At 48.8% G+C, this 18,714-nt stretch overlaps 1 protein-coding gene across 1 annotated transcript; it reads right to left on the minus strand.

The window, feature by feature from the left end:
• On the minus strand, positions 1–1,979 carry LOC124978294 (vasopressin-neurophysin 2-like). The gene is made up of 3 exons (XM_047542541.1): positions 1,654–1,979; positions 316–517; positions 1–203 (listed from the first exon to the last, which is right to left on the minus strand). Exons 1-3 carry the CDS (start codon positions 1,771–1,773, stop codon positions 25–27), a joined length of 501 nt encoding a protein of 166 aa, XP_047398497.1. The 5' UTR covers positions 1,774–1,979; the 3' UTR covers positions 1–24.
• Positions 1,980–18,714: the final 16,735 nt, after the last annotated feature.

The raw sequence follows: 18,714 nt of genomic DNA on the forward strand, positions 1-18,714 counted from the left end.
GCAGGGGCGGCGGGAGGGGTCGGCTCAGTCCGCGCCGGGCTTGGCGAGCTGAACAGGCTCGGCGGGCTCGGGCGCCCCCGCCAGCTGCAGCAGCCGCAGCAGGGCCCCCGCGGGCCCGTCCAGCTGCGTGGCGTTGTTCCGGTCGCTGGCTCTGGCGTGGCGGCGAAAACCCTCGCGGCACTCTGGGGCGCTCACGCAGCTCCCTGCGGAAAGGACAGTGTGAGCGCGGGCTCCCCGGGACTGGGCACAGATCAGGGCGTCGACCTCAGTGTCCCCCGCAGAGACCCATCCCTCCTGCCCTCTGCAAGTGCGCACCTTCGTTGCAGCAGATGCCGGCGGCAGCGCATCGGCCCCGGCTCCCGCAGGGCTTCTGGCCCGACTGGCAGGGCGACGGCAGGTAGTTCTCCTCCTGGCAGCGCAGCGCCTCGGCTGTGCCCACGAAGCAGCCTAGCTCGTCCCCGCAGCAGATGCTGGGCCCGAAGCAGCGCCCTTTGCCCTCGGGGCCGCAGGGGAGGCACTGCGGGGACCGGAGAGAGTGAGTGGTAGGGGGCAGGCGGCGGGGAAAGTGGGGAACCCCAGAAAGACAGATGCTGGGGTCCTGGGCTAGGACGCGTGAGTGATACCATGGGAGCTGCAGGTGCTGGGGTGCTGTCTGGACCTGACCGTGCTCGAGTGCCTGAGCAATCTACTCAACTCTGGTTTTCCGTTGGCTGAAGACCAGCTCTCAGTAATAGCCCTCGGCATCCTCGCCTTCATTTATGGGAGGGGACCTAGGAGGGGGTCATCTTGGCTTCCGCTCTGAGGCCATCACACTTGTGTACCCCTTTGTCATCCGACCACCCCATCCTCATTCCAGACCTTCCTCCTGCCCCATTATTCAAGCTTGATCCTTATACCTTGTGGCCCCTTGAACCATCCAGAACACATCCTGGCCCTTCATCCCATTTTCTGGCCTTCCCCTAGCAACCCACCACTAACCTGGTGGACCTCGACTGGGGCCATAACTCCCTAGCCACCAAACTATAGCTAGTTAGGTGGGTGCCAGGGTTTGAGCTCTAAGAGAGGGCAGGGGCACCTGGTGCCTCAGGTCTCCAAAAGAGAAAAGCCCACCCACGGAGTCTTGCTTATTCTACAGCTCAAAATGGAGCCACCTGTGGTCTGGGCAGGACTGAGAATGACCAGATTTTCATCAGCTCTGCCACAGCTGGAAAAAAAAAAAAGGAATCAGCTGGCACACAGCACAAGAGAATTGGGCTAGATATCCAGCAGAACTTCCTTACAGGATGCTTGAGTGGTCCTCCTGGTCAGGCCACCTGTGGCTGAGAACAGCTGGTGCTGGATGGGGAAGGCCTGGGACTGCACGTGGGACAGAGCCTTCAATGCCCTAGCTAGTCCAGAGGAGAGGACCCCATAGGCCCAGAGACCTCCCCACTATATCTTCCCTGAACCAGCCCCAATCCCAGTAACTGCGGAAGCATCTCTTTCCTACATCCCTGTCTCGTTGGGGTCCTAGCCTGATGGCCCTTCTGCCCAGCCATGCCTCTCCCCTCAAGATTGGCTTCTCCCAAGGATTCCCTCCTTCCTAGCCCCTACCAGTCCTGGGGACCACCCGCTCCCGGCAGCCCTGAGATGGGCCATGGGCCATGGTGCTACCTGTCTCAGCTCCAAGTCGGACATGGCCCTCTTGCCACCCCTCGGGCAGTTCTGGAAGTAGCAAGCAGAGGTAAAGGCCAGCAGGCTGAGGAAGCAGGCGGGCAGCACAGAGTCAGGCATCCTGGCGCTCGCAGTGCAGCGCCGTGTGCAGAGCTGCGGGGCCGGCTGTGTGCTACCGCCTTGGCAGGCTGTCTATTTATGTCCGCAGGTGTTCCTTCAGAGGCGACGTGACTGCACTGCCCCCTCCCCGGTGGGTCCCCAGGAGCCCTCGGCAACCAGGTCCCAAGCCATCAGCAGTGATTCATGTGTCTGGGGACACACGTGGGACTGAGTGCAGGAGATGGTGGAGGAGGGGACAGGCCACGGGAATGTCATTGGCCACAGTGTGACAGGAGCTGCTACTGTGACTGCAGCGCTCTGGTCTCTGGGAGAGGGACAGACTGGGGTCACCTAGAGACCATCTGAGCATTCTGGCTGCCCAGAAGAGGCTGGGGGGCAGAGGAACCTTCTACTTGACATGGCCCTTATAGAGGGGGCAGAGAGGCCCAGGGAGCTGGTTTATTAGGAGCAGTGTCAGGCTTCAGAGAGAAGTGGTGAGGCACAGGACAGCCATGTTAGCCCTGCAGAAGGTGAAATCACTGGGAACGACATACCAACGGTGGCCAGGTCAGAGGACTTTGGAAGGGAAGTCCTGTCTGTAGCCTCCTGAGCAAGACGCTACAGTCATGGAGTCAAGGGGAGGTCACAGAACCACAGGGCATTGCTCACTTGGTGATAGTGTGGGTGGAAGGCTCCTGGGGAAGCTCAGGACACTCCCACCACACCAGTCCCTACAGAGTAAGGTAAATGGACTAAGACCCTGGGACTGGAGGCCTTGGCAGCAATTTAATGACATGTCCCCCATCATGGTCCTCTCAGTCAGGAACATGGGTTGGGGAGCAAGAAATCCAGGCTCTATAAAGTTCACAGGTGCAGGGAGAGCCCATGGGAACTGACAGCCTCCTACCCCGACCCCCTCCAGGACCCTAGCCGAGTACCATGTCAGGCTAGGGTAGGAGTGGGATCTTCAAGAACTTTGGGCCTGGAGTGACGGGGAAGGAACCACCCCAATGGACGCAGCCCAGGAAGAGATCTTTATGTTCCTAATCTCAGGCTGAAAGATAAAAGGGGCTGAGACCTCCTTTCCCCAGGCCACTGGAGTGCTGCCCTGGTCTTGGACCTGGGATGGCTATCCATGCTTCTCAGGCTGTGTACACTCCCCAGCTCCCCACAGGATCTTGGCTGCCTCTTCAAGCCCTGGGGACTTCAAATAAATTCCAGGGGGCAGTGTGGTGTCCTCCCCACTAAGTGTAGTCATGAGGGTGCTTCCCACACTCAGGACCTGCAAACAGGAATGACCCCTTAGGGTCTTGAGGAGACTTCAAGAGGAAGTGCTCAGGGTGCTGGGGTTGTAGCTCAGTGGCGTGAGGCACAGGATTCGATCCTCAGAACCACAATGAAATCAATAAATAAATCTTCACGTTCCACTAGTGTAAAGTAAGAAGAGCAGGAGCCCACTGCACAGTGTCATTATAAACACTGAATATTTAATATGTGAAAGCTTGAGAAAATTGCTTTTGCCATTGTGAAGTTAATTAATAGTTGCATTGTATTATTAATGGCATTCTTAAAACAGAAGAAATTTTTCCAGCTAGAGCAGTTTTCAGAGTCAGGCCAGGAAGAACATTGTAATTCCACCTGTGGCTGGAAACAAACTGGGTTGCAAGCTATTGTCCAAGGCTCTATGGGTGTAGGACAGGTCCAGGTCATGTTTGCCTTGCCCCATACTTTACCCTCTCTGCACTTTGGGTTCAGGTTACCATCTGAAAACACATGAAGCCAGACAGACTGAGGGGCACAAGTCCTGACACACCCCTGTGTCCATCAGCCACATCTGCCAGGGTCATCGTTCTAAGCCTGCATCCCACACCAGGCTCCATTGAAGACCCAAAACTCCATTTGGGCACAGATGCCAGAGAGACTGCTCCCCCTAATACCTATCACTCAGAGCCTTCCGTGAATGGGAAAAGTCTCTACTGTTGACTGGTTCCATTTCAAATACAGCATCTCACATGTCACATGGACCCCCCCCCCCAGAAAATCTACATTAATTCCACACTTTCCTTGCAAAAATACCCCTTCCAAAATGACTTTTACACACTTTCTGCAACCATACATCCACTATATCTCAACTCCTAATGTTGATTCATACATCTTTTTAAAAGGGAAGACTTAGCTCTTTAACCCATCCTCATTATGTGTACCATCCATCCACTGTCTCCTTCATATAATGATGTCATGAAAGGTAGAGCTGTATTATCAGTTTGGTTGCAACCACACCCTTCTGAGCTAAGCCATGTGATTAATATGCTCACTCTTCTATCTCAGATCAGCTTTATGTGTTCCCTGGAGTTAGTGATTGCCTTTGTTTCTCATCTGCCATGTGAACCCACAAGCCAACATTCATTCTTCAAGTCCCTCCATTCATGCTTCTGCCAGACCACCCCACTAAAACTCCTGTTATCAAAGTCATAAATTTGTTGCCATATTTGGTTGACATGTTTAAGTCCTCTTTGTCCATATCCCCCTAGCAGTATTCAACATGGTTGCCCTGGTCCTTTCCTTGAAATACACTTTGTTTGGCTCCAGAAAAATTACCCTTACCTGGTTTTTCTTCCTTCACATTGGACACTTCTTCCCAGTATCCTTTTCTGGCCCCTCCTTCTATATGTTCATTATCCCAGGACTCAATCATCCAATCACTTCCTTTCTTTTCTTAGATGATTTTACACACTTTCTACAAGCTGATGATTCCCAAATCCTTATCTCCATCCTGGGCCTCTCTCCCAACTGTCAGACTTGCAGTTACATCTGTCCAGTGAAACCTCCCTGTGGATATCCAATGGGCCTCTGAGACTTAATGTAATCAAAATGGGCTCTGAATTCTCTGCTGCCCCTCCATCTCCCAGGCTTTCCCAGCTCTGCCATCACACTACCATCCCACCAGTTGCTCCTCCCACAACCTGACACTCACCCTACTCACTTTCCTTTTCCCTGACCCTTCGGTCCTACCTCTCACATGCATCACAACTGTCTGCTTCTTGCCCTTCCTGCTTTGGGACCTGAGAACCTGTCATCTCCTTGTCCTAGAGGGCTCTGCTCCCCTCTAGATCTGCTGGGCTGGCTTAAATGATTTCTCTTAAGAGGAGCCCTCCCTGTCTGTCCTGTCTAGAGCATCCCTCACTCCCACCTTTCATTTTCTTACTAGGGTCTATGTTAATAAATCACACGGTACCTACTACAGCTTGATGTTCCTTATTTATTTTTTTCTCCCCCCATTCCCCATCTCTTTACATATATGCTTGTTTTGCCTTTAGAATGAAAACCCTAAAGCAGAAAGAACTCCATCTTTCATGTTCAGTACTGTAGCCCCACTCCTGATAGTGTTTGCCACATGGTGGTTTTCAATATATTATGGCAAGAAGGAGGGGTAGTAGGGAAGAAAGCCCTAAGTACCAACCTCAGCTCCCCAGGGAGTTGCTGCTGGACCTAGGGGCAAGTCACACATGTTCCCAAGGTTACTTCCTTGATGTATTAACCCCACTTCTTACCTCAATGCCATCTTATGGGAATCACATAAATGTGCCAAAAAGGTTAAGATTTTCTATGATCCTCTCATAACAAAATGTTCCAAGTCTCCCAATTAAACCTCCAATCTCAGAATATTCTTCAAAGTAAGTACTCCCTTATCCTTAAGCCAGGTTATCTAAGAACAAGTATGACTGGATGGGCTTCATTTTCAAGTGGACTCTTCTGCTTTCAGATAGACAGCTTCCTCTTTTTTCCCAAGTTCCCCTTGTCTTTCCTGAGGACCCTGGGTCACCAAGGCACACAAATGCTCTATAATTGTGCAGTAAACCAAAGAGAGCAAAAGTTGTAGGAGTCCAAGAACATCTTCTGCATTAAACTGAGGAGGGCACCTTGAGTGGGGATAAATATTTAAGAAAAATGCTGAACCTGAGTCCCACAGGTATGGCATGGAAGAGGACCTCTATCTGTCCTCAAAGCACATCTCAAATGAATTGAAGAGATAAATAGAATAAAATCAGGTTGTGGGGGAGGGAGGAACAAAATTGAAATATTTGTAACTCTTAAGTGGATTGTTTATGCTTAAAAGAAATCCGAAGTGAAAAGTCCTCAATAATTGTTGGCATGCATTGCTGGTCGTGGTAGCGCATGCCTATAATCCCAGAGACTCAGGAAGCTGAGGCAAGAAGATCGTCAGTTTGAGGCCAGCCATAGCAATTTAGTGAGACCCTGTCTTGAAATAAAACATAAATAGCTCAGTTGTAAAACTCCCGTGGGTTCAATCCCCAGTACCGGGAAGAAAAAAAAAAAAATCTTAACATGCAAAAATAACCCTATTTTAAAGCAAAATAAAGGCGAAAAAGCAGGTTTGGCAAACTCTTTTCTGTATGGAAACTCTGTACAGTGGCGAATTGGGTGGATTCACATCTGGGAATTTTCATCGAAAAGCTCCAGATCCCGGTGGCCGGGTCTGCTGCATTTCCTTGGGACCAGGGCCCCTGACCCTGCGGGTCAGGGTCAGGTAGGTGAGGAGAGATGTCATTTCCTTTACTGGACTGGAGAAGGGTCAGTCCTGTTCTCGTCCCTCTTTACCCAGAAGCAGCCACACAAGGCGTCTCATGAGCGGTAATGTTAGTCACTAGTTAAGACTAGAAACTTTGAGGGCCTCGGGGACCCGACCCGCGGAAGCGCGGCGGCCGGGGTCACCCACAAATTGTGGGGCGCAGCGCTGGCGCACGGCGTGCCTGGCCCGCCGGCCCTAATGAGGCTCTGTGCCGGTACTACTGGGAACTGCGGGAGCGCGGGTCGGCGCCACCGGGAGCGCGGCGCCCAGAATCACTTAGCGCCATCAATCGCGGGCGGGAGGGACCCACTCCGCTCCCAGGCCGCGGCACTGGCGCCCACCCAGGCGATCGCAGTGTGCGGCTCCGACTCCTCCACTCTCCGCGGCCCCGCACCCGCCCCAGCCGAGCGACGCCGCGCGCCTGGCAGAGAAATGCGCGCAGAGTTGCAGCTTAACCCCGGGGCCTGGGGTGCCGGGATCCTAGACCCTGGCGCCACTGGGGCCCTAATTCACCCGCTGGACCCCAGCCCGCAGGCCAGAGACCCTGTGAAGGGACTTGGGAGGAGAGAGAAGTGGTCACTGAGCAGAGAAAACTGCCCAGCATTGCCGGCGCCTGTGGTTTGGGAACTGAGGTTCCTGGGAAGAGTGAGCAAGGATAACACACCGGCAAGATAAACAGCTGTGCAAAGGTGTGAAGAAGCAGGATCCAAGCTAGCCAGCGTGTGTGTGTGTGTGTGTGTGTGTGTGTGTGTGTGTGTGTATTTGTGGTGCGCAGGTGTTGTAGGAATATTATGCAGGACGCACAAGCTATAGAGCATGTTGAATCGCAAGCTGTAACAAAGACTGCCCCAGCACTATGTTCCAGCCCTGTTCATTTTTCCTCTTTGAATCCCCATGAGGAAAGAAGTATTTTTATCCCCATTCGCAGACAGGAAACCAGGGAGAGAGGTTGAGTCACTTGCCCAAGGATGCGAAGTAATGGGGGATTCAAACCACACCACTGGCTCAAAATAACCCTGACAACTACTAAACCATGAGAACCTTATGTATGTATGTATGTATGTATGTATGTATGTATGTGCGTGTTTATGTTTAGTGGTGCTGGGATGGAACTCTGGGCTTCTGGCTAGTCTGCCACTGAACTACATCCCAGTTCCCAGTCCCTTTTACTTTTTTTTTTGAGATAGGATCTTCCTAAATTGTCCAGTCTGACCTTCAACTACTCAACTTCAGATCCTCCTGCCTTGCTGGGATTAGCAGGCACCACCTCGCCTGGCTCCCACAAGGACTCTTTTAATTTACTAGGATTTAGAATCAGAGGTTGGGGCTGGGGATATAGCTCAGTTTGTAGAGTGCTTGCCTGGCAAGTACAAGGCCCTGGGTTCAATCCCCAGCACTGGAAAATAAAAAGAAAGAAAGAAAGAAAAAAAAGATAGAATTAGAGGTTGATGGTTCCAGGCTGGCTTGGGATTCAGGGGTGTCATCCAGGGATTCCTTATTCCTTCCCTCCACAAGTCTAAGTGTCTCTCCCATGATAAGGGGCAGCCACAAAATGGGTTCCCTCTCTGACCTTCTTCCTTCTCAGGGGGAAGAAACCTGCCCAGTACCCTCACTCCCAAACCCTCAAGGCTGAGCAGGAACCTGACTGCTGAGCCATACCAAGTCCATTGCCCTGACTGAGTTTGGCCTGTCAAGATTCAGCCCTACTGGGTGCTCTTGCATGCCCCTAACAAAACGGAGTAAGGAAGAGAAAGGGATGGCTGTGGATCAGTCATTGGGCTCTAGGTCTGGCTCAGTGGTAGAGCTCTTGCTTTAGATATGTCTGTTAAAAGTGTGTGTGGCAGAATTTGATCTTTTATCCATTCTGAGAGTTCCTACACTTACTAAGCAAGTTTAACCAGTTAACATTTGTGGTGAGCTGACCTACTTGAACTCATTTGCAAACATTTGCCTTCTATGATATACACTTTTTCCTTCTTTCCTGTCTCTTCTTCTTCCTCTTCCTATTCCTCTTCCAGGGTCCTTTACAACTGAGCCACATCCCAAACCTTTTTTTTTTTTAAGACAGGGTCACTAAGTTGCTGAGGGTCTTACTAAGTTGCTGAGGCTAGCCTCAAACTTGTCATCCTTCTGCCTCAGCCTCCCAAGTCTCTGGGATTACAGGTGTGTACCACAGTTCCCAGCTTCTTTTTCCCTGTCTTCAAATCAGTAGATGATCTTTTAATTTTATTTCTCTTCTTTTTGTAAGTGTAAACATTATTTGAGGTTAATTCATATAGTTATTTTCCTTCAAAGCAGCCAGATTCCTTAAGATGTAAAGGAATTCCTTTACTTCTACTATCCATTATGTTGTTAATATTCTAATTTTACCTTGTTTTAAGACCTCTTCATACTCAGTATTGCTATTAATAATGTTGATTAAAACTCCACTCATACTTCCTTTAACAACTAGATATCTTACTCTCTTGATAGAGGAAAAAGGTTTTTTCCCCAGATCAATATTTGCATTCTAAGCCCAGAGGCTGTACTGACTTTCTCCAGTGGGAAGATTGTATTTGGAACCAATTCCCCCTGCATTAAATCTAGAAAAACCTCTCATTTTCAAGACCTAAATATATAACCAAGAAAACAATACGAACTAGGATAATCTAGAATAGCTAACACTTACTGGATGCTAGCAGTGTGTTGTTGGCACATACATTACAAGTTATGCATATAGCTATAACATGAAATTTGATTACAACTGTCTTGATGTGAAAACAGAGGTACAAAGGATTAAGCAACTTTCCTGAAGTGCTACAACTAGCAAGGAGAGTAATTGGGATCTAAACCTAGCATTTGGATTCCAAAGTGGCCCTGACAGGGCTCACCATCCTTAATTTTCTATGACTTCTCCCAGGGTTGTGATTTGTCATTCTGAAGAAAGAGGGGACTCCATCATGCCCTAAATTTTGCCAATCCAATGAAGTGGCGCACACCGTAATTCCAGCTACTTGGGAGGTTGAAGCAGGAGGATCACAAATTCAAAGCCATCCTGGGCAACTGGGCCAGATCCTTCTCAAAATAAAAAATAAAAGGGCTAGGGATGTAGTTCAGTGGTAGAGCATTACTTTAGCCCCTGGATTTAATCCACAGAACACACACACAAAAATCATAAGTCAAGCTAACAAAATGTTAAATGAAACATGTTCTATCCTCCTTACCTTGACAAGTATGTTCATAATGACCTGCAAGCCAGGTTCAAATTTGGAATTCTTGTTTGGAATTTCCATGTCTTTGGAGTTCTGCAGCAGGACTTGGCAGCTTGGGAGGGCTAACCTCTCTCCATAGCCTTGTTCTGTCCCCATCTCAAGCATTCATCTCAAGCAGAGTTAAGTTCTGCCCACATACCTCAAGAACTGCCCCCATTTTCCACTGCTCAGGCATGCCTGAGGTAAGGCCCACTCTGGGGAACGGAACCAGGGAAGAGGACGTATTACGTCTCCAGCACTAGAAATAATCATGGGAAAGTTAAGCAGGCCACACAGCTCAGCGGATGCAGATTCTGAGGGAATTTATCCCTGGCCTTGCCCTAAAGTGAAAGAGAGCAGGCTCTCTAAAGCATGGAGACAGGGCAAGAGCCTCTCTTGTCTGGGTCTTAGGCATCGCTGGAGCTTGAAACCCTCAAACCCTGAAGTCCCAGAGCAACAAATCCAAGTCTGCCAGAACCCTGCTGTCGGTAGGCACAGGACTCCAGTGACTTAGCTGCTTCATTTGGACACAGATCCACACTAGAATTCAAACATCAGACTCCTCGCCTTCTGCCCCTTCCAGTGTCACTGACCTTGGGTTCTTGGATTCAAAGTTATAGAAAAGAACGATGGACTTGGACAAAATTTAAGTTTTTATTAGGATTGGAGCCAGAAGGGAGATAACACTTGGGAGTTAGAGACCCTAGGCTGAGTCAGGGGAAGAACAAAGGTGAACAGTTTTTACACACCTATGGGTAATGCAGGAGCTTGTTCTCTCATCTCATCATGCTTTGTCATGCTTTCTCATGTGTTGTGTGTCTTATTACCATCTTGTCTCTACCTGGGGGAGGGTTTACTATGCTAATAAGGTAAAGGTAACTGTGGGTTACTTTCGCAACAATTCTACACTTGTGTTCACCACTCACCACCTAGAGTTGCTTTTACCATCTGGGAAAGTATCTAATATGATTATTTTGGGAGCTGGCATTTCTGCTGACCACATAAGAAGGCCAAGCTGACTCTGCCAGCCTCCCACCTCCTGGCATGTTATCTCACTCCCAGAGCCTTGAAGACTAGTTCAATACTTAACTCCTAATTTTCTGATATGACTGCTGACTCCCTGAGATGAAGAGCTGGCTTGACTGTCTTAATTCCCCTGAGATCTTTTATCCCTTAGTCCTTAAGAGGGTTCTGTTTTTCATGGGGGTCCCTAATTGTGTCACCTGGACAATCCCACACGTCTCTCACATGGTTGAAAGTATGTCACCAACCCTCTACTCCTGGTTTCATATTCTGTATCAGGCTTTGGAAATTTGAGCAGAAGGCATTTACTGGAAGGTGATGGAGAGCTCATAGTTTAGCGGAAGGCTAGAAAACCAGGTTTGGAAACTGACTGCTCTGGAGGGCCCCAAAACATGAACCCAGGAATGTCACATGAAAGGGTAAGTCAGAAGCAGAGTCTGAGGTGGGGACTCCTGAACATGTGATAAATTCATGAAGGGCCCTCACCCCATAGGGAATGGGTAAGGCTGGATAGGGCAAGTGAAGAAGCCAGGTGAAGATGTGGTCTCAGCTGGAGTTGACCCTCAGCAAAATCCCACTGGGGTTTCTGAGCATAAGAGGTGCCATAGAGTTCCCTACTCTGAAGCAAGAGGATTGATTTTTTTTTTTATATCTACTAAAGATTGAACCCAGGAATGTTTTGCCCCTGAGCTATATCTGCATTCCTTTTTATTTTATTTTGAAAGGTTCTCACTGAATTTCTTAGGGCCTCACTAAGTTGCTGAGGCTGGCTTTGAATTTGAGATCCTCAGCTTCCGGAGTTGCTGGGATTACCTGTGTACACACCACACCTCACAAGAGGGTTGAATTTTAAATGTATATATTTATGTATTAGTCATTGGTCAAAAAGATTGGGGAAGGAATCTCCCTTGATGAGGTAGCTGCCACTGGCTGAGGGCAGGTGTTTGGAGAAAGGCCAGTTGTGAGCCATTAACAACCAATGCCCACACAGCCTCTGGGGAATGGGTGCCCCTGGTGGTAAAGAGAATCTGGGTATAACTTCTGGGTGTAGGGCCTGCTACAGGATGACTTCAGATACCTTCAGTGGGATCCCTCCACTCAGAGTCATGTTCTGGTGTCTATTTGTCTAGGTGTGGGCCATGTGTCTATCTCTTTAGTGTCTAAATACACTCCCTCTGACTGCAGTCAATGCAGAAGAGGTAATGCTTTGAAAGAAAATCAGGGTGATATTACTGAGGGGAAAAAGACGCTGTAGAGCTTCCAAGTCCACTGAGATATTTTCTAAAATCAGAACCAGAGTCCCATTCTTTCCTGCCCACATCCCTACTCTTAGCAAAACCAACCTCCTCCTCTTCCCTCAGATGGATGTGTTACCCTAGAAATGCCTTACCCACATGTTTCCGTCTTTCTGCCTTCCTAGGCTGTGTTCTTCCATCATTACATCCACAGGACCCCAAAATAGGCCCAACCCTGGGTCTTCAGTAAGTGACCACCATCACATCCCTCATGTTCCTCCCCATGTGCCAGCTGCCCAAGGCCAGACAGCTGTGAAGGGATACAAATAACTAGCACAAGAACATGTCTGGCCTTTTCTCTGTGACTTTGCCCTCCTGTTCTCCTCCTCCCTCCCCATCCCCTAGGTGCAGAGGCCTAGGATATTGTGGTGTTCCAGTTATTGCTACTGGGCACCAAACCACTCCAAAATACAGTACACAGAACCACCACCATTTCATTATGCTCACAGATGCTAAAGGTCAGGGCACAGCTTCACATTGCCTGGGGCCTCTACTGGAAAGAGTGAATGGTCAGTGGCAGGAATCATCTGAAGACTTCTTCACTCACATGCCTGGGCACCTGGGCTGGAGTAACCCCAAAAGCTGGGCTCAACTGGAACTGTGGACTGGAGCACTTGCCTTCCTGTGGTCTATCTGTGGGACTTGGGCTTTTCATAACTTGGAAGCCATGGGATAGTAGGATTCACTTTTTTTTTTTTCTTGGTGGTACTGGGGATTGAATCCAGGATACTCTACCCCGAGCTATTCCTCCATCCCATCCCCCACCTTCTATTGTGAGATAGGGTCTTCTTGTACTGCCCAGGCTGGTCTAGAACTTGGGATCCTCCTGCCTCAGCCTCCCCAAGTCTTGGGGATTACAGGAATGTACTACTATGCTGTGCTGGATTCGCTCTTGAAGGCTTTGCATGATGGCTTCAAGAGTGAATGTTCTAGGGACAAGTTTGGTGGCATGTTCCTATAGTCCCAGCTACTCAGGAGGCCTAGGCAAGAGGTTCACTTGAGCCTAGGAATTCAAGATCAGCAACAAAGCAAGACCCCACATCTGAGAGAGGGAGAGAGAGAGAGAGAGAGAATGTTCCAGAAAACAAGGTGGAGGTGGTGTGGCATCTTAAAACAATCTCAGAAAGCTCACAGGGCCCATTCTGCCATATTCTACTGGTTGGAACAGCCACATCTGTCCAGGGTTAAGAGAAGGAACAGAGTCAACCTCTGACTGGGAGGGCATGCCAGATAATTGGCAAACATAATTTAAAATCATCATAGTGGTGTGAAATCAGAAGAAAAGAAAACGTTAAAGAGCAGGGCAAGCTGAGCTTAGTATGCACTCCTGCAAACTCAGTGACTCAGGAGGCTGAGGCAGGAGGGTTGCAAGTTCCAGAGCAATCTCAGGAACTTAGTGAGACCCCGTCTTAAATAAAAAATAAAAAGGACCAGGGTTGTAGCTCAGTGGTAAAGTGCACCTGGGTTCAATCCCTGGTGCTACAAAAAAGAAAAGAAAAAAATAAATAGAGAGCAAGCAGCTGTACAATGTAAGGAGATAAACAAAAGGAGACTCTTAAGAAGGGATTGAAACTTTGCAAGTCTTGTACAGATGGAGCTGGAGCAGACTGACCAGGTTGAGCCCAAGCCTACCTCCTGATTTTTTAGCAGAGGAAACTGAGGGTTTGTGCTGCTTATCATCATTTCCATCATCTCATTATAGAAAGGTCACCTCACCAAGGCCATCGCATGCATAAGCACGTGCCCTGGCATCTCATTTCCCCTGTTGCTCATGTTCCTCTTCCCCTCCTCAGTCCCAGGGGACAGAGCTCCCCCAGCCTGAGCTCATCCTGTGAGTGGGAAGGAGGAAGGCAGGTGAAAGGGGTTCTCTCTGGAGGCTCCCAGTTTCTGAGACAGGCTAATTACAGGCTTCCTAATTAGTGAGCCATGGGGTTGCATTTCATCAGCTGAGTCAGAGCTGATGTCTGGGCCATGGGCCCAAGGGGAGGGTCTCCCCCACACAGTTCAGAGTGGCCCCAACCGACCCTTCTTACTCCAGATGTCTTCGTGTTACTTGTCTCTGTCTGTCCTTCATGCCATTCCATTCTACCAGGACCATATCCAGTTCATCTGATTCTCACACAGTTTCCCAATCACTCAGTTTCTTTTTTCAGATTGAATCTCCTTCAGCCACACACATCCACACCTGGGGTGTCTGAAGCGTGGCAAGGTCACCTCAGCAGGATCCTGATGCCCACTGTCCCTACTGGCAGTCTGTTAAAGACCCTACCCATGCCCTCCTCTTCCAGTAACAGCACAGGAGGGGTACTTTTCCATTCACATTTCAGCCAGATTTCTCCATTTACATGCAGCTAATTCTGCTGAGCCTTTGTTTGGGGAAGCATCTTTTATTTTTGTGCCTAGTGTTGCAATATTGAATTTTCAAGAACTATGCTGTGGGTTGGTCATGAGTAGTATTCCATACCTGGATTCTGCCATGCCCCTGGTTCTACATGGAGGAATTTTGGACACAGTGAAAAGGTTCCTGTGGGTCACATGACTGCTGGTCTCCTACCAGATCAGTGTTGGATCTGTGGGAGACTTTGCAAGACAGAACCTGAGCTAGTCACACTAGCTCCTCACATAACTGAGCCTCAGTTTCCTCCTAGTCCCAGAGTTGCATGGATTAAATACACATAAAACAGTTCATGCCAGACACGGAAGCATACATCTGTAATCCCAGGGGCTCGGGTGACTGAGGCAAGAGGATCACAAGTTCAAAGCAAGCTTCAGCAGCTTAGCGAGGCCCTGAGCAGCTTAGCAGGACCCTGTGTCAAAATAAAAAAATAAAAAGGGCTGGGAATGTTGCTCAGTGGTTAAGCACACCTGGGTTCAGTCCCCAGTAACCAAAGAAAAGAAAAACACAGTTCAGGACATTGTGCTTGATATATAGAAACTTTTTTTTTTCTTTAATTGTGGTAGTGGGGATCAAACCTAGGATGTCACATATGCTAGGAAAGTGTTCCACCACTGAGTCACATCCTCGGCCCCCTTTTAAACTTTTGAATGCATAGGTTTTTTGTTTTTCTTTTGTGGTATGGAACATTAAACCCTTCAAAATGCTAGGCAAGTACCACTAAGCTATGTTGCCAGTCCTTTTATTGTTTTATTTTGAGGCAGGGTCTTGCTAAATTGCCCAGGCTGGCCCTGAACTTGCCATCTTCCTGCCTCAACCTCCCAAGTAGTTAGGATTACAGATGTGCACCACCATGCCCACTAAACGCAGTGTTTTTTGTTCTAAGTCACTGATATTTTAGTAGTAGTAGTAGCAGTAGTAGTACTGGGGATTTAACCTAGGGGTGCTTTACCACAGAATTACATCCCCAGACCTTTTTTATTTTGAGACAGGTTCTCATTAACTTGCTAAGGGCATCATTAATTTGCTGGGCTGGCCTTGGATTTGTGATCCTTCTGTCTCAGCCTCCCACATTGCTGGGATTATAGGCATGCAAACCTGCACCCAGCAAATGACAAATGTGATGTTTTGCTTTGTTTTGTTTTGAACCCAAGGGTGCTTAACTACTGAGCCACATCCCCAGCCCTTTTTATTTTTTTATTTTGAGACAGGTTCTCACTAAGCTGCTTAGTGAGAGGAAGTTCCTGAGACTGGCTTTGAATTTGTGATCCTCCTGCCTCAGCCTCTCAAGCTACTGGGATTACAGGTGTGAACCATCACACTGGCAACAACCCACTTTTTTCCTCATAGAGAAATGTTGGAAGGGAAAACACAAAATGTTTGTGTGGTCTTTTTTTTTTTCCTGATGGTGGGAATTGAACACAGGGGCACTTTTAATTTTAAAACAGGGTCTCACTAAGTTGCTTAGGGCCTCACTAAATTGTTGAACTTGCAATCCTCCTGTCTCAGCCTCCCAAGTTGTTGAGATCACAGGTGTGCACCACCACACCTGGCTGGGCATTTTGTCTCAATAGTGTGGCTATAGGTAGGTAGCACTGTTATTAGTATAAACCTTTCATAGAAAAACTTGCCAACCACAACAGTGTGGTCTCTTGTTCTTTTGTCACTCATCCCAATGACACTGGAGATCCTGTCACCCTCTGGGGCTGTCAAGGGTGGCAGGCAGAGCCATCTCAGGCACCTCTTACGAGGAAGGGAGTGCATGTTGGCAGTGTAGAGGCCCAGACTATGGCCCAAGGTCCAGTGCAGGAGGGAGGTTCGAGCCCCCATGATTCTTTCCACCACTGTCCTGCTCTCTCGTCCTCATGAACTGGTATTTCTCCTGACAGGTATGCAGTAAGGAGCAAACCAGGGCCACTCCACCAAGTTCATACTTTGGCCCAGCACTGTGCAGCAGAACTCTTGTCATGGTAGAAAGATCTATTATCTGTGCTGTCCAATACAGTAGCCTCCAGTCACATGACTACCAAGCACTTGAAATGTGGCAGGTGGGACTAGGAACTGAGACTTAAATTATGTTTACTTTTAATTAATTTAAATAACCTCATAATTAATTTTAATAGACTATAGGCTACTATACTGGAGAGTACAGCTCTGGCTAATTCCCAGCCCAGCCCCTCCCCTTCCCATCCAGAACCCAAAGGAAGATGCTGCATGTGCAAGTGGGCTGGGAGGCCAGGTGAGGCCACAGCAGGGGTGGCCAGGGAGGTGAAAGAAGATAGTCAGACCAGCTGGGCACCAGGTCCTGTTTCCAGAATGTCCACAGGAGCTCTGTGGGAGGCAGCTGGTTTGCAGCAGCCCCACCCTAGTGGCCATCACAATCAGAGTGGGCCAACATACAATGCCATCAGCAGGAGGTTGAGCAGCAGCCTTGTGCCTGTGGGTGGTTTCCTCCAGGGCAGGTCTCTTTGTTTGCAGACCTATTTACAGCAACTCCAGCGTCAGAGGACCCGTTTCCTGGGGAATGGAGACACCCAGCAGCTGAGTGACCTCAAGCTGGAGACCAATAGGAAGAAGCAGAACAGGTTTGGGCCCAGGGGAGCCTACTCAGTTCCAGGACCCAGGGGCTACAGGGGCTGCCTGCCCAGCTGCAGGGAGACAGAATTCTCCCTGAGCAATGAGCAGCTAGCTACTCTTCCTCTCTCTGGCAATTTGTTTTACTAATACTTCTACCTTCAGAATTGTGACAAGGCTTCCCTTCTACCTACTCAAGGACTGGAAGGGTGACTAGAGGTGATAGCAGCTGAGATGGCCCAGCCCCTATAAGTGAGAACAGGGGAAGTGGCCAAGGGCTGGAGCCTCAGTCCCTCAGAGAAGTTAGACAGGCCTCACCTTTGCACCTAAGGAGTGGAGATTGGAAGACTGGAGCCACGTGGGCCCCCTCGTCTCCTGCTCTCAGAGGGCCTGGGTGCTATGCACTCACAATATGCTTTCTGTTTCATGCCTTCATCAAGAGTAAAAATTATTAAAAAAAAAAAAAAGCAAAGAGACATTATTAGATATGGAAAATGAAAAAACCCCAAAACAGTGAGACCTGAGAAAGAGAATGAAAAAGAAAGTCATACATTGATAACTTTCCCAGTGCCTTCTTTCCCAATCACAGAACAATCTCTGGAAAGGAAGTCAAATCATTGCACCTTCCCCAAATAAATCCGTTCCCAGTGACAGTACAATGGGACCCTGAAGGGAAAGAGATAAACACTGAATGCTGCCCCCAGACCCTCCATTCTTCTTCAAGTAAAAATACTGCCCAGTAAAAACAAATTTTCAAATTCTCACAAACCTGTTTCCTGAGTGCCCAAGCTGACACACTCATTAAGTCACCCCTTAAAATAACCTATATAAGCCCAGTCCCTTTCTTTGTTCAGTGGTTCATTTTCCACCAGGAAAGTGGGTCCACCGACACCATTTCATCCCTGCATCCCCTGTTATGTGTGAAACTTCGTTTCTGAATAAACAACTGAGATGATTAGTGAGGTTTGCATCCTGCCTGGTATTTTTGTACTAACAGACATGCCCGGCAGATCCATGGTCAGGGGAAGCAGGGGGTCTCTGGAGGGCAAGGCTGTGGGGTTCTGAGTCTTCTCATGGAAGCCAAACTCTGCATGTTTATTGAGAAGTTGCTTCATGCCTACCTCTAGGCTCTAGCAAGAAACAAACTACCTTCAGGGCCAGCTGGCTGCAAGAGCAATATTATTTCCATTTTCTAGGGGAGAGAAATAGAGCGCAAAGGTGCTTAACATGTTTCTAGTAAAGGTTGTAAAAAGATCACTTTCATTTGGGGGGAGTCTTAAGATAAAAGTATGTGTATCTTCAAGGATGGAGGCCTGGCTCCACATGGGCCTAAGGCAGGTTCTGCCTGCCCCTGTGGTTCTCATGTCTGGTTTTCCACCAGAGCTGCCTGAGGAGTGAGAACCTGCTAGAAATGCAGATCAGTCAGGTGTCTTGTGAATTCCTGTGATTCCAATGGCTCAGGAGGCTGAGGCAGGAAGGATCTCAAGTTCAAGCCTAGCCCAGGCAACTTAGTGGGACCCTATCTCAAAATAAAAAATAAAAAGGGCTGGGGATGTAGCACAGTGGTAGAGCACCCCTGGGTTCAATACCCAGTACTACAAAAAGAAAAAAATGCAGCTCACCAGGCCCCTGCAGCAGGTCTGGTCTGGGCAGCACCTCCAGCATAGCTGTTGGAGGGAAGTGGAGGGGAGGAGGTTTTGCCCTACTTAAGGACTATGCACTGCTCCCCAGGTTGTTGACTTCCAGGGCTGGGTAGACAGGACATCCCCCAGAGAGAAGGGCTCCTAGCAATCAGAGAGCACTGAAGACCCTGAACTATTGCTGGGGAAGTAGGCTGTTCCAGAGAGGGTGAGG

The sequence above is a fragment of the Sciurus carolinensis genome, chromosome 2 (assembly GCF_902686445.1).
Source record: "Sciurus carolinensis chromosome 2, mSciCar1.2, whole genome shotgun sequence".
In the NCBI taxonomy this organism is placed as follows: Eukaryota; Metazoa; Chordata; class Mammalia; order Rodentia; family Sciuridae; genus Sciurus; species Sciurus carolinensis.

Coding starts and splice junctions, on each gene's coding strand:
- LOC124978294 (XM_047542541.1), bottom strand. CDS start 1,773: ATGCCTGACTCTGTGCTGCCCGCCTGCTTCCTCAGCCTGCTGGCCTTT. Junction 518..1,653: donor CCGACTTGGAGCTGAGACAG/GTAGCACCATGG, acceptor CGGTCCCCGCAG/TGCCTCCCCTGCGGCCCCGA. Junction 204..315: donor CGGCATCTGCTGCAACGAAG/GTGCGCACTTGC, acceptor TCCTTTCCGCAG/GGAGCTGCGTGAGCGCCCCA.